Source organism: Hordeum vulgare, chromosome 6H, assembly GCF_904849725.1.
Source record: "Hordeum vulgare subsp. vulgare chromosome 6H, MorexV3_pseudomolecules_assembly, whole genome shotgun sequence".
NCBI lineage: Eukaryota > Viridiplantae > Streptophyta > Magnoliopsida > Poales > Poaceae > Hordeum > Hordeum vulgare.
The window spans coordinates 259,573,921-259,590,035 of NC_058523.1; the positions used below are offsets into that span (position 1 = coordinate 259,573,921).

At 49.1% G+C, this 16,115-nt stretch overlaps 1 protein-coding gene and 1 pseudogene across 1 annotated transcript; both read left to right on the forward strand.

The window, feature by feature from the left end:
• Positions 1 to 1,345: 1,345 nt before the first annotated feature.
• LOC123403351 lies at positions 1,346 to 7,620 on the forward strand (annotated as a pseudogene).
• Positions 4,765 to 7,620, forward strand: LOC123403353. Its single transcript, XM_045097295.1, has 2 exons — positions 4,765 to 6,693; positions 6,727 to 7,620. Exons 1-2 carry the CDS (start codon positions 6,625 to 6,627, stop codon positions 7,240 to 7,242), a joined length of 585 nt encoding a protein of 194 aa, XP_044953230.1. The 5' UTR covers positions 4,765 to 6,624; the 3' UTR covers positions 7,243 to 7,620.
• Positions 7,621 to 16,115: the final 8,495 nt, after the last annotated feature.

Genomic DNA, 16,115 nt, shown 5'->3' on the forward strand with positions numbered 1-16,115 from the left:
ATTTACAGAGAACTACAAAGAGAGCCTTGGCTCAGTTGTTGGGCATGCGGTTGTGCAGCCTAATGACCCGAGTTCAATTCCTAGAATTGACAGGTGATGCACAGGGGTTTTCCCCATTTATTGACGATCAAGTTTGATGTGTGGTGGAACTACTCATCAAGAAATATCTTGATACTCATTTAAAAAAAATATGAGGACCATGTTTATCTTGGTACTCATACTAATATGGATGTATGCATCCGTAGTTGGTGCACAGGCCGGGAAGTGAAATTCTCCCCATTTTCATATCTCCCTCCCTCCCAACCGTAGCCTCCTCCCCCTCCCCTCCCTCCCAACCCTAGCCGCCTCCCCTCCTACCTTCCTCGCCGCCGCCTGACGCAGCCGTCGGGCAAGCCCGATGCACCAAGGATGGTGGTGGCGGGGCCTAGGCTGCCGTGCCTCTGCGTGGGGAGCTCCGGACTAGAGCGGCGGCTCCATTGGCGAGGCACGGTAAGCTAGTAGCCGTACGGGCGGTGGAATTGGCGTCTCGGTCGCGCGCGCGATGGGATCCGGTGGTTGTTAACGTCCATCGGCGGCTTTTTGCGGTGGCCCATGCGCGCAATCTGGCGTCTACCCTCCTCCCCTGTTCGGCGTGCGGGCCAGCCTGGTCGGGTCGCGCTTCCTTGGGTCCCCAGTTTTGTACAGGAGGCGCTGGTGGTGGCGAGGATATAGTTCGGGCAAAATCCCTGGTCGGCCATGGCCGGCCGCGTTGACGGCGACGCCTGAGGGCGTCGTTCCCCCCTTGGAGGCGTCAGTATGGACTGATCCCTTCACTTCCCCTTCCCCTAGGTCTCCCGGGTGAAAGCCTTAACTTTCTTGGGCGGCGGCGGCGCTCACGGCGACGTTCCCTTCTTGAAGGCACCGCTTTGGGCACCTTGGGGCTGGTGGTGCTTCTGAGTGGTAGGCGACGGTGGTGGTGCGGCCCTATCCTAGCATAGATCTCCGTCTATGGCTTGGAGATGGACTCGCGTAGGTGGAGGTCGTCGTTTGGCGTCTTGGTGGCGTCTATGGCGGAGGCACCTGTCAAGGCTGGTACCTCAATCTGATCTGAAGATGGACCAGTGGAAGATGACGACGACGACACATGTGAGTGCGTCGAACCGGTTTGTGCCCCCGACCCGGTATGTGGCTTGGTCAGGGTCTCCGGTTTAGATGTTAGGCTTAGGTGAGAGGTATGGGTATTTGGTCCAGCTTGCACCCCTTCATCATATGGATACAAGTAGCGGCAGATGTTGCCAAGATGACAGATTTAAACATATTGTTGTACTGTTTTGTAAGGTCCTCGAGAATAATCAATAATATGATCGCATGCATCTTGCAGATGCAGAGGCCGGGGGTCATCCTCCTTTTCTGAAAAAATCCATTTACAGAGAAACACTCACACAAATGGACCATATTCATTGGAGCTTCCCCTCTTTTTGTTGTTGAAACGCACACACGCAGTGCAAAAGCCCACACCTCCATAGATATAATAAACAAACTACACAACATAACAAAGTGAAGCACAAAAATACAGGGTTCCAAAGAGCAAAATCTACATTTTCATGGTTGATGGCCGTGGATGAATCACACCGGGGTGCGACACATTGCTCATGGGATCCAGGTGCACTACGTATCCCAAATCAAGAAAAAGAAGGAAAAAAACAACTATGAGCTGACCACACGGCGAGGTGCACTTCACCACACGTCGTCGGCAAACTATACTGGCATGACAACCACATACATGCTGGCTTCTTCGGCCTCCCCAGCTCAAGCAGACTATGCATGGAGGGAAACTTGACGGTGTGGATTTGAGATCTGTGCCACGGGACTACAGCAGGGTGGGCAGGCAAGGCAAGGCCGCGGCGGATCTGTTTGTGGGAGGGGCGGATCCGGCCGCGATGACTAGAAGGATGTCATCGGATCAGCCAGTGCACCCTCATTTTTTTGTAGCAAAACAATGCAAGGCGCGGCGGCCGAATTCATAGTTTTCTTGCCACAACCATGGTCGTGGTGGCCGGATCAAGTAGTAGAAACCTTGTCAGGGACCGACGACGTCCGGATCCCGCCATGGCCACGGGGTGCGCTGACGAATGGAGGGTGGTGGGGTGCGCCATCTATGGTAGGTTGGTGGGAGGTCTCGCCGGGGACCGGTGGCTACCATATCCCGCATGGCCGCGGGGGTGCGCCAACAATTGTAGAGGGATGGGGGCGCTCCGGTGGTTGGTGGGTTTTGGGACCACACCAACGGATAGAGGAGGTTGATTTCACGCGTGTAGTCCATGCAGATACACCTGAACCTTCAGCGGACACCAACTGCATGAACGGTGCAGTCACAAGGGAAGCTGGGCCGTAGGACGCGAGTCTTATGTGTAGTACGTGTGAGCCCATGTCGGGCATGTATGTGGATGTAGTACTACTTAAAGCAGCGATGTCACTGTAACGTGCAGGCGAGAAAAAAGTGAATCTTTTCCCCTCTCTATTGTTGTCTTCCCTCACCTACTCCACTCTTCCTCATCCCCAATTCCCTTCTCCGATCTATGCCCCTTCCTGGGATATTACAGTTGGTAATCAGAGCCATAATTTTTCCCCACTACCGTGCCGCCACCGCCTCACATCCTCCCGATCAGATCAGAAAAATTCCACCGGGTCAGGTGCGATTCACTTCGGTGAGCTCGCGCAAAATCCTGCCCGGGGTTCGATCCGTTTTGGAGCGAGACGATGGCGCCGTCGACCAAACCCTCGATCCAGACGCAACACGTCCTTGCTGCGATGGCGGAAACCACCGATAAACTCCAGGGCCTGCTCGAGTCGGTCATCCGCCGCCTCGATGCGAGTCAGACCACGGCCGACGAGCGTTTCCAGGCTCAACTAGCTTTCAACGAGCAAGTCTCGCATGAGCTGAAAAATGTGCCAAACAAATTGACCTCACTCAGGCCGATGTGGACGAGGCACGCAAGTCGACGCCGGTCGCCGATCCGGCCGCGGCAGCTGCTACGAGCGCGCCCTCTTCCATCCACGCTCCAACACCACCACCAGGGGTCGATCAACTGCAGGCGCCGCTTCCTCCCCTGGTTCGCCCTCCGCCACACCCGCTTCTCTACACCGACGGTGCAGCCCAGATACCATTCGTCAGATTGGTCAACCAAGGGCCACCGCTGCTTCCCCCATGCACAACAATGACATCGGATCACGACCGCACCGGTGATTTCTACAAGCCGCCGAAGCATGACTTTCCGCGGTTCGACGGCGACGAACCACGGATTTGGCTAGAGCACTGCACATCCTATTTTGAGTTGTATCGAGTCCCACAACATAGTTGGGTCACAACTGCATCGCTCTATATGGAGGGATTAGCAGCGATGTAGCTTCAGGCTTTTCGTCAAACACACCCGGGGCTCACCTGGCCAACTTTCAAAGATGCAGTTGAAGAAGAATTTGGGCCAGAGGAGTTTGAGATCCAAATGCATCGTTTTGTGCAGTTGAGGCAGACTGGAACAGTGCAAGAGTATCGTCAACAATTTGAAACATCCATGTATCATTTGCTTTCCCTCGATCCATCGCTGAGCTCTAAATTTTGTGTCCCAATTTCTGCTGGGACTGAAAGATGAACTCAGGCTGGGAGTCAGGTTGCAGTCATCCAACAGCATCACTCGCGCAGCCGTGTTTGCAAGGATCCAAGAAGAAGAACTGGAGAAACAATGCTTGCCTCGACACCATGCCGCACCCCGGGGGCGACCGCCGCCGCCCTTGCTGGCTCCCATCCCAGCTCGCGTTGCTCTACCACCACGACCCGGCGGCGACGGCTACGGTCGCGAGCGGCAGTTGCGCGATTTTAGATGCGCCAATGGCCTCTGTTTTCGTTGCGGCGACAAGTATAGCCGTGAACATCAGTGCAAGCGCACCGGACAAGTTCTCATGATTGAGGTCTGTGACTATGGAGAACTCCTCTCGGACGACACGGTGCACGCTCTGCAGTTGCTCGACACACCAGCAGCTCAAGAGCCCGAATGCTGTTCTCTCTCGCCTCATGCACTTTCCGGAGAGGAGGCCCCATCCACCATACGTTTGCGTGCTCAAGTTGGAGACCAAGTCATGCTCTTTCTGATCGACTCGGGGAGCACTCACAGTTTTGTCAGCAAAGCGTTTGCAACTCGTTTGTCCGTTCCCATGGTCACGCTGCCGGCAGTGTCTGTGCACATGGCCAACAGCCAGCGACTGCGATGTGACTCGATGGTGCAGCAACTCACATGGCAAGTCCCCGGGCACACATTTCACACAGATTTGCGTGTGTTGGAGCTGGGTGCATACGATGGCGTACTGGGCATGGATTGGCTATCGAGGCATAGCCCCATGAATTGCCATTGGCTCGAGAAAACGATCTCATTTCAGACTGAAGGGAAGGTAGTTCAGTTACAGGGTATCCGGTCCTCTGATCTCCCACCAATTTCTAAACTCGACACCTACAAGCTGCATCGTATGGAGGTGGCCAATGATATTTGGACCGCAGCGCTGGTCACTGTCACACCAGTGCACAAGGAAGCTGCTGAACCGGTGCCACCCCAGATCCAAAAGGTTCTCAAGGAGTTTGAGGAGGTGTTCGCGGAGCCAACAACACTTCCCCCTCACCGACAGTATGACCATGGACTGAACCTGGAGCCAGGTGCGACACCAATCAACACCAGACCGTATCGATACTCACCTGCACAGAAACACGAGATTTAAAAGCAAGTGCGTGACATGCTTAACGCTGGTGTCATTGTCCATAGCATGAGCCCCTATGCCGCCCTTGTACTGCTCGTAAAGAAGAAGGACGACGGCTGGCGTTTTTGCATTGATTTCCGTCGCCTCAACAAGATAACGGTCAAGAACAAGTTTCCCTTACCAGTCGTAGATGAACTCCTCGACGAGCTTGCCGGGGTAGCCTATTTCTCCAAGATCGACCTCCGCTCCGGCTACCATCAGTTTCGCATGGGCGAGGAAGATGAAGAAAAAACAGCATTCAAAACCCATCATGGCCATTTCCACTTTCGAGTCATGCCGTTTGGGCTCTGCAACGCACCAACCACATTCCAATGCCTCATGAATTCCATCTTCTCCAAGTATATCCGTAAGTTTGTGATCATCTTCCTCGACGACATCCTTGTTTTCAGCTTTGACATGCAGGCCCATGAGGAACACTTGTGGATCGTGCTCTCCACCCTACGCCAACATGAGCTATATGCCAAGGCTTCCAAGTGCTCATTCGCTTAGCCCAGCATTGACTATTTGGGCCACGTCATCTCCAAGGAGGGTGTCGCCACCGACGCGAGCAAGACGAGCTCCATGCTCAACTGGCATGTGCCTACCAAAGCCACGGAGTTGCGTGGGTTCCTCGGGCTCACCGGGTATTATCAGAAATTCGTCGCGAACTACGGGATTCTCGCCAAGCCACTCACCCAGCTGCTCACCAAGGCAGGTTTCCATTGGGACGAGCGCAATCAAGTTGCGCTCGAGCTCCTCAAGCAAGCCATGGTGCACACGCCAGTCCTCGCCCTACCCAATTTCACGTGGCCGTTCGCCATCAAGACGGACGCTTGTGACACCGGGGTGGGCGCCGTGCTTGTACAAGATGGCCATCCCGTGGCATACATGAGCAAGGCATTGGGCGTCAAGAACCAGAAGCTATCCACCTGTGAGAAGAAATTTCTCGCCGTACTAATGGCTGTGGACAAGTGGCGACCGTACCTGCAACAGGGACCGTTCGAAATTGTCATGGACCACAAAAGCTTATGTGCACTCGGCGAGCAACAATTGGATACTGAGCTCCAACGCAAGGCCATGTCCAAGCTGGTGGGGCTGCAGTTCACCTTTCGGTACAAGAAAGGGGCTGACAATGGTGTTGCGGACGCACTCTCCAGGGTGGGCCACCGGCACGCTCTCGCCGCGCTCTCGGTGTGCCAGCCTTAGTGGCTGCAAGAAGTTGCAAATTCATATGAGACAGATGCAGCCACGCAAGAACTCCTACAGCAGCTAGCAGTCCAAAGCCCAGATGATCAAGGTCGCACGCTCACGCAGGGCATCATTCGTCAAGGGGACCGACTGTGGATTGGTGCCAATACAGCCCTTCAAACCAAGCTCATCGCCTCCTTACATGACAATGCTCTGGGAGGGCACTCCGGCATCAGCTCAACATATCAGCGGGTGCGCACACTGTTTGTGTGGCCCGGTCTCAACGTGTTGTGGAAGACTATGTTCATCAGTGCCTCGCTTGCCAACAAGCAAAGCACGAGCACCGCCACCCTGCTGGCAAGCTGCAGCCACTCCCAATTCCAACCGAACCATGGCATGATTTGGCGATGGATTTCGTCGAGGGTCTTCTAACTTCCGAGGGCTACAACTCCATCATGGTGGTGGTGGATCGCCTCACAAAATTTCCTCACTTCGTGCCACTTCGCCATCCTTTAAACGCGGCGCAAGTGGCCCGCGCCTTCTGGGACTCCATCATCAAGATTCACGGAGTGCCCCACTCCATCGTCTCCGACCGCGACAAAATCTTCACAAGCGCGATGTGGCGGGAACTCCTAGCAGCAGGCGGCACCATACTCCTCAACACCACAGCCTACCATGCCCAAACCGATGGACATAGAGAGCGCGTCAATCAACGCCTCGAGATGTACCTACGTTGCGCTGTTCAAGATCGCCCAAAGCAATGGAGGAAATGGCTGGCTGCCGCCGAATTTTGGTACAACTCCACTCATCACAGCTCTCTTCGTTGTTCTCCATTCAAGGCGCTCTACGACACGGAGCCAAATTTGGAGGGGGGGGGGGGGGGGGCTGCCCGCGTTCAGTGACAAGCTCTCGCCGACGGCGCACACGGAAATGCTTTGGGGCCACCTCACCCGTGCTCAAGATCGCTTCAAGAAACAAGCCGACAAGCAGCGCACGGACCGCGCCTTCACCATGGGTGATCAAGTCCTCCTCAAGCTCCAACCTTATGTGCAGGTTTCCATCGCCAGTCGCCCGTGTCGGAAGCTCGCCTACAAGTACTTCGGCCCCTTCACCATCGTGGAACGCGTCGACACCCTGGCCTACCGCCTGGATTTGCCGCCGGACAGTCGCATTCATCCAGTCTTCCACATCTCGCAATTGAAGCCGTTCATCCCCAATTACTCGCCCGTCTTCTCTGAGCTGCCCAAGATCCCGGACTTGACGACGACGCCCCTCGTCCCGGTGGCCATTTAAGAATGACGCATGGTGAAGAAAGGTCCAGCAGCGCTCACTCAAGTTCGCGTGCAATGGTCCATGGTGCCCGCCGATGCGACGACCTGGAAAGATTATGATGTCCTTCGCGTCCGCTTTCCTCCAGCCAGCATCTGGGAAGACCCTGCGCCTCAAGAGGGGGCGACTGTCACGCCTGCAGTCCAGGCAGATACACCTGAACCTGCAGCGGACACCAAGTGCACGAACGGTGCAGTCACAAGGGAAGCTGGGCCGTAGGCCGCGAGTCTTATGTGTTGTGCGTGTGAGTCCATGTCGGGTATGTATGTGGATGTACTACTTAAAGCAACGATGTCACTGTAACGTGCAGGCGAGAAGCAAGTGAATCCTTTCCCCTCTCTATTGCTGTCTTCCCTCACCTACTCCTCTCTTCCTCATCCCCAATTCCCTTCTCCGATCTATGCCCCTTCCTGGGATATTATAGTTGAGGGTGCGTCGGTCGTGGAGGTAGGTGCGAGGCGCGGCGGCGCATGACTAGGTGGGAAGGTATGGTGGCAAGGGGACGTGGGGATTAGATGGGGTTTGAGGTTGTTTTTCTCGGGGGGAGGGGAGAAATTAGGGGGGGGGGGGGGGGGGGGGGCGAAGGTGGAGGCAGTGGAATCCGGTGTGAGAGAAAGGTGGTCTAGGTGGGTGGGGTCTTTTTGTGTGTTCTTGATGCAGTTCAATGCACGCGTGTGTGAGCACGAGGTGGTGTTAGAATAAGGTCTTAAGGGATGGTGTTAGAATAGACCCACCGTGTATATATATATATACAGAAAAAAAGATATACAGTTACGCTGGAGCATAAGCAATCTGTGCCGCATGTTATATGTTGGGATACCACATGTGTGTGCATGTGAGAGAGATAATCTTATCTACAAGAACGTGCCAATCTCGATACAAACAAACGGCTCAGATAGCAACCACCCCGGCTAGTGTTGATAGAAAGTATTGTAAGATAATTTTTTCTGGTGCATTTGAGATCTCGTTTGCTATATTTGAGCCCTATATATATATATATATATATATGTATATATATATATATAAACACCAGAAAAATGAACCCTAGGATACAATGATGATTGCTTACCCTAATTCAAGGCGAAAAGATGAACTCATGTTTTCATTCAAACAAAAATATGATGTTAGTTTATGTAAATATTTTCAAATAGCACACGGTTCATTCACCAGAGCCATATGGGTACAAAACCATTGATGATTCCCCCATCCCCCTGCTGCGTGCGTGATCTGAGTCATGCGTTCTGATTGGCCAAAACCCAAATCCCATTAATCATACGTCTGCACCGTTGGATGCTCCCAGATCGAACAACAATCCTCATCTCTTGCATCAGAACATGCAGTTGTGGTTGGGATTTTATTTATATGTACAAAATGCACATTAAATTAAAATAACAATCTTAAATATAGCAAACGATACCTGAAATGCGCCTAAAAATCAAACTCGTATTAAATTTATGAGGCCCAACGATGAAGTGACCGGCCACTAGAATTTGAATTGACACGTCTTCTTTTGGAAACCATGATCCTTCTTGTGAGATGCCCCGGTTTTCAAGGAGCGATCATCAAAACTTGTGCCAAACTTTACCAAAAACAATTCACGGGGTCGTGAGAGCACGCCACAGTGACATGTCGATTTTCGTGATGTTCGGACTCCATCTAAATTTCCAATATTAATAATATCGAATAGACCTTCCCAGTGGCCGCACCTCGTAGCCAAAAATGTTTGAAACTTGTCCCCGCTTCTTAGACAATGGATGAAAACTTGCAAAGCGACACACAAATGATTTACACCTTCTTTGCTAACACCCACATGTAGTTGTAGAAGGGTTTTAATTTTATATGCACTAAATGCAAAAGAATGGCTTAAATATAGTAGATGAAACCTGAAATGGGCCAGAAAATCGAACCTAGGGTATATCGGTGATTATTTACCATGAAAATTTATTCGAGGCACAACGATGAAGTGACCGATGATTGGAGTCCGAAGTGTCGCGTCTCCTTTTGGAAACTATGATCCTTATTGTGAGATGCTCTAGTTTCAAAGTTGGAAGCATCAAAACTTGTGCCAAACTTTACAAAAAAAAGCCATGGGGTCATGAGAGCACGCCACGGTGACACACCGGTTTTTGTGATTCCCAAACTCTATATGCATTTCCTGTAATTAAAATACCAACAAGGCCTACGCCTCTGGCCGGACCCTGCGGCCAAAATGTTTAAAAAAATCCTGTTTCTTGGACAATGAATGGAAACTCACAAAGTGACACACAAATGATTTATACACTTCTTTGCTAACACCCACATGTGGTTGTAGAAGGGTTTTGATTTTACATTCACTAAATGCAAGGTAAATGCAAAAACTTGTCTTAAATATAGGAGATGATACCTAAAATGGGCTAGAAATCAAATATTTGGTGTAATGGTGATTGCTTACCATGGGAAAATGTGGAGGTGAAACGATGAACTCACAGTTAGCATGTCTTCATTTCAAATGAAATTATGCTATTTGTGCACACGGGCGCTTAGAGGCAACTGTTTGTGTTGGCCTTTCCGCGTGGCGACCGTGGATCTTGTTTGACCCTTTTCACCTAGGATGCCAACCCACCCTCCCCCATCGCCCTCCCCTGTTTCACTCAATAGTCCACCCAATCTCCGTCGCCAGCTCCACCCTCCCCTAGATACACAGAAGAATCATTTCCGGCATCGACGTGCTCAACCCGGCTGTGTGCCCGCTCTTCGGCATCAACCCTACCTCCACTGCCCGTGCCTCGCCGTCTTCGTTTGCTCGTCGGGCATTCTCGAGCATATCGATTCTATAACCCTCACCTCTCCTTTGTTCGTACTGGGTTTGCACAATAAACCTGATGGTTACTGCTCTCCATAGCGGTGAGGCATATTTCCTTGCAATCCCTCTTCTTATTTTGTTTGGTATGTTCCCAAATTGGATAGAAAATAACGGAGAGCATATATATGTTCATTATCTACTTTCCAAACTACACCCTGTGTACCTAAATAATTGTAGTTGGGGATAACTACACTAATTCTCCCCAACTATAATTATTTAGGTACATAGGGAGTAGTACATATAAGTTGTATTTGTTCGAGTTATTTATTATCGATTTACCGATTGTGGGTGCCTGATTCACACAAACTTAGCAACTTAGTCGTATATTTTCTAAATTATTGCATGACATGTTTAGACTGCTTGATATCAAGTTGCGAGCTTTACGCTTATCCTCCTTTCGTGGGCTACGCATGTGTTCTATGTAGATGTTGAGCAACAACAATAACACTCATGCTTCAGGCGATGTATCTTCATCTGAGTCCGAGAACCCTAGGTCTCTAGCAGATGGTGAGGGATCAAGTAATATGGAATGGGATAGAGCTCAACAATTACCGTTCCTGTCAAGACACGGAGAAACGCTCCAAGGAATCCCACATACCAGCCTAAAGCTGTATATGAAGTCACTGACATCGATTTAAAGTGGCTCCAACTAAACTAGGTAAAGCACGCATGAGGTTTATGTGTGTGTGTGGATTTGTTTGCAGGCAAGGCTCAACATTGATCTGTCGGGTTTTGGAAGGCTAACACGAAACACAGCAAAGGATAGTCCAAGAGATCATGGAGCACTTCAATCTTCTAGAGCAAGGGAGAATGCAGGTGGAACACGCTGCACTAAAGAAGGCTAGGGATGCTTGGAGAAACTGGAAGCACGTGTTGTACAAGAAGTAATTGAGAGAAGGAAAGGACCCAATCGCCACATACCACGAAATTACGAAGGCAAATTAGGCAGAATTCAAAATGGTCAGGGCAACTGAAGAGTTTACTAAGAAGAGTACTAAGTAATCGGAACTTCAAAATAGGAACATACACCCCCATTGTATGGGTGTAGCAAGATACAACGACATGAAACTGATATGGGACCAGGAGGATAAATAAGCAGTAGACGCGGGTGGGAAACCGACCTTTAGTGAAATCAGGGGCGAACGCGCTAGAGACTACTTGCAGGCACGTGCAAGGAGGCGTGATGACATAACTTATCACTTTGAAAACTCACTTGACAAAGAAGTATATCGCATGATGTTAGAGGCTTCCAAGATCATTGTAAGGTTCTACAAGAACTCACGGACATGTGACATTCCATCCGATGCTCTCGAAACAAAAGAGCCCCCTCGTCATGCAAGGGGTGTAGGTGTCAATGTCCCGCACAAGAGGGCTTTCGTACTCAAGAGGAGGGGCTCAACATGAAAAAAGCAAGGAGTGAAATGAAGAAAAATAAAATTGTATGAAACGTTGAGGAATGACATGTATCTCCAAGTTCAAAAGGAAACTGAGGAGTCAATGATGATGCAAACAACTCTAACACTGGCAGATAGCCAGCAGACAGGAAGGGAGACAGGCATGGAGGATGGTGGTTATTGTGCGACAACACTGCACAAGTGTAGTTGTGCATCAGCTCACCCCATCTACAATGAGACAGCGGCTGCTCATGATGATGCTATATCTGATCTATCTGGAAAGAAAGATAGACTGAGGGACGAACTTACGCATTATAAGGTACGTTAATATGTGCAACAGCCTGGGTTTGCCCACCCTTCTTGGAAGAGGGCCTCTTGTTGGACAATGTGACATTGAAGCTGGGTTGTGTGAAGTGCTACGTGACTGAAGTAACGGCTGGATTCATTGAATTTTCCCTAAAGAATTTCCTAGGGGACTTTGATGAGCAGAGGATCTTCGGATAAACACTTTTACATCACATCCATTGGCCACGAAAGGAAATAGACTTCATCAATGAGATCCCTCAAGCCCCTCCAAGAGCAACCAATGTCGCCCTTCAATCGGTGATGCTCTCCTTGCCATAGCAGCTCTCTTGTGCTTCTCCCAAGGAACCTAATACTCGTAATCCAACGGTTGATCCATCAACCTGTGATGAGCCCGCCAAACTTAGTGCCGTTCAGGCGATGTCATTGTCCGCCCCAGAGCCGCCAGTGGCAAGGCCTACAACTGCTGAAGAAGCACCACTCGTTCAGATGTTGGCCACTGAAGTAGCGGGGGAGAGTCAGTCACATCACATGCTCAGCAGACCAACCTGGTGGAACGGACTACTTAGCAGTCTAATGCTTCAGAACCACCTACTAAGCATTCTGTAGGTCCAGAACCGACTGCTCATTAGTCTGTTGGTTCACATCAGCGTGATCAGCATACTATTGCGTCAACATGGCCTGCTCAGCAAACCAACGTGTTGGCATGGCCTTCTTAGCACACGGACAAGTTGGCACCACCTACGCAGAAAGCTGACATAGCTTAAATGCTTGGTCAGCAGTGTGATGCCTCTACTCCTACAACTCTATAGTCTGTCAAAGCAGCACCGCGAGCTCATCACTTTGGTGTAGCTAAACCATCTGCTAAGCAGTCCATCGCAGCTTTACCGTCTGTTCAGGAGTTCACCTTTCAGCCATCCAGACCTTGGACTAGAAGTTCTTCAAGTACCAAGGAGGAAGCGGGCAAGTCGTCTGCACTAGTGAAGAGGTAGCACGCGAAATCAAAGAGGAATGACAAGGATTGCCTCTTACTTAAGGCACTCATCGCCCAAAACCAACTTAACACCAAGTTGTTCGAATTGGAGAGTAATAATATTTTTGACGACATGGATGATGCACAATTACAGTTGGTGCTTGCTAAAAATAAAACAGACATACTTGAAGCAGACAATTACTTCTATGGCCAGCCATTTATTGTTAGCAAATACATTGATAATTGCACTTCCAGATGCCACGAGTTACCTGAAAATTGAATGGATCTAATGTTAGCAGGTCATCATGTTCTGCTAGTCTACTACAACAGAGAGCATTTGCGACATGATCCTGGTTCCATTAGTGTGGAATTCGAGGACTTACATCTCTTCTTCAACTTCAACATGCTGGATGCCACTCTTGTTAGATGCGTGATTTTCTAAGTACTTAAAAAACTCTGATCAACTCTCCATACAAGGTTGTAAATGATAAACATCTAACTGCATTTTATTCCTCTTGGGGGATTGACCACGCAGAAAAAAGGGAGAGTTTGTATTTCATAGATCTCGCATTAGCAAATGGCACAACATTACATGGTAAGGAAGAGTGAGAGTGAGCCATTAACATGGTCGCACGTATCTTCGAAAACAGGTCCCATGCTAAATCATTTTTCTGGCCATATCGCGAAAGGTAAGTCAAATAAACAACCATGCATACATTGATTGTATCTCAAACGTAAACATAATTCGTAAGTTCATGGTTTTATTAATATGCAGCAATCAGTGGATCTTGGTATTCATTGTACCAAACTAGAACAAAGTTTACTACATGGATTCTCTCAAAGAGTCAATAAAGGCTCGAGATCCGATGCGCCTTCATCAATTCATGGATAGGTATTGAATTCTATGAAGTTGAAATTAATTTGCATTTGTATTTGGTTCAAGAATTGATGTTCTCAAAATTCATCTTCATTTGCAGTGTGTTCGCATTGTGGGAAACTAAACCAGGGAACCTGTTCTAGAGGGAACTACCTCTGCAGCATGAGATTGTTTCTCCGGTAACACACCAAAATCCGTTATTTTCAGAAAATGTATCCAATAGTATGCATATACCTTTTCTTATGCTAGTCAAATGTTCAAGCTTCTAAATACACCTCTTTCTATTTATGTCCAAAGGAAATACATCTAACACCGGTTAGGTTGTTCCTAACAGGGAAAATACATGACTAATTTTGTACGAAAAAATTAGTGTCCTCACCAACAAGCAGGGACCAACCTTTGTGGATACTATGTTTGCAGACACATGATCTCCATCTGCAAATCTGCTCAAAGTTCTGAAGATGCTTGCCAATTAGTACCAGTAAGTCTATCTTAACTAATAGCTTCTACTCCACTCATATGGCACATTCTGATCTTAAAAATACCGCAACTCGTCTTAGAACCAAGGACACCTGAACCGCTCTCCGTTGGTGACCTGATGATGGTTTGGAGATTTATCAGCATTCGCTGATCTACATCCTCATACCCACGGTGATGGATTCTTCTTCTTGATCTACTCTTGGCTTGGATTTCTCCAAGGGTAGAGTGTTTGCTGATGAGATATATATTGCGTCAGGCCTCATAGTCCAACCTATGGAGAACATGGAATCCTTTACTGTGGTGGTCTCACTTAGCAGGAACAGTTTTAGGCTTACGGAGGGTTCTCTAGCGGCCGCACTTGAATCGACATTGGGAGGTTCTTCCATTGATCTCATTATCCGAGCCATTGGTGACAAGGTACTCAGTTTCAATGTTTCTTGCAAGGAGGTTGGATTTTACATTGTGTATTTACGGTCCTTCTCTTGTCTGCAATTAAAATGCTACTTTCATCTTTGGGGTAACGGAGGACCTAATTGGGTCCGTGAGTTCAAAGTTTGGAAGAAACATTGTGATGCTGAGTGGATTCTAGTGAGCCCTTCCAAGAGTAGAGCTGTGTTGGGTCTTTTAGCTATGCATAATCCTCCTGTCAAATATGCTTTCAAGTTGGATTCTTTAGTTCGTAAGAAGTTATATTTTGCTACCTTTCAAAATTATAGTGTTTGTAAAGGTTATAGATATCACACTACAGCCAACTATATTGTTACCACGAAGATTGCTGGATACGATATTCCAGAAAATGAACGTGTCATCATTCATCCACACCCACCTGCTGATCTTCAATGGACTATGGTCTCACTACCTATCGTGTTCGGCATGATGAGCTCGTCGACGGTTCGGTTGCGCCGTGATTTGCATAGTCGATCATCCCCTACGCCTGAAATTTTGGAACATCCTTTGGGCGGGACATGCGCATCAAGCACCCATGTTGGGCCATTATTCCCTGGGCTTGATAACTCCAATTCCCCGTGACGGCCCCGTCAGTTGACATGTGGTGCCATGTAGCATCGACTCGTCCCCGGTTTCATCAACCCGGTCCTTGATTGAGGTATGTGCCTCGCAGGATGCTAACAAATGCTTTTGCATCCATGATTGATAATATGGTTCAAGAAATCTTGACTTGCTAACAATGCTTGGTGTGTGGCCACTTTGAAAATAACCGCCCTTTAAATATTGTTTGTGTGGCATGTTCATGCACGGGCCATAAAAGGCGGGATCGTGAGAAGATTGTAACCAAACGAGGTTTGTTTTGGAAGCCAAAATATTGGCCGAATCCTCCGATTACCAATACCGGTCTTGAGCTAGCCGTCGGCTCTCTTTTCAGCCAAGCCATCACTGATAGGGTCGACTCATCTAGTCTCATTACATCTCCACCAAAAAAAAACCATTGGCAGTCCTGCGGTGACTCTTCCTTCATCGTCGCCATATCTGGTTCTATCGTTAGAGCCAATGGCGTTCTTCGCCATTGATCCTCATCGGTACGTGCCTGCGGGCCACCATATCATTGATGGTGGTGTCAATTGCTTGCCAAGGACTTTCGTCACCCCTCCATCGCCAGTTATGCGGCGTCATGAGGAGTACATGGTGGCTGAAGTTATGTTGTTGCTGGAGCCGCATCAGGTGGGGCCTGCTCATGAAGTTGTGGTCGAGTTCTTAGCTGGCAAAGGAGTTCAGGTTTGATCTACTCAGCCTTGGGTATGTGGTGTTGGGCTGTTTAGGCTAAGGGATGCTAGTGTTTGGTTCCTCTTGCTGCAACCTCAACCTCAGCCATTGGGCAATGATACTTTTGTGCTTTTTTAAGCATGGTGAAAGGATTGGTTACACAGGAATCCATGGTATTCGTGATGGATGTCTTACGTTTCTCGATATTCCTCTTGATTTGCATAATATAGAGAATATTAGCACCGCAGT

Excerpts from the sequence above, each read along its gene's own strand:
- LOC123403353 (XM_045097295.1), top strand. The coding sequence starts at position 6,625 with ATGCCCAAACCGATGGACATAGAGAGCGCGTCAATCAACGCCTCGAGA. Across the intron at positions 6,694-6,726 it reads GTACCTACGTTGCGCTGTTC|CTGCCGCCGAATTTTGGTAC; the intron begins AAGATCGCCCAA and ends GGAAATGGCTGG.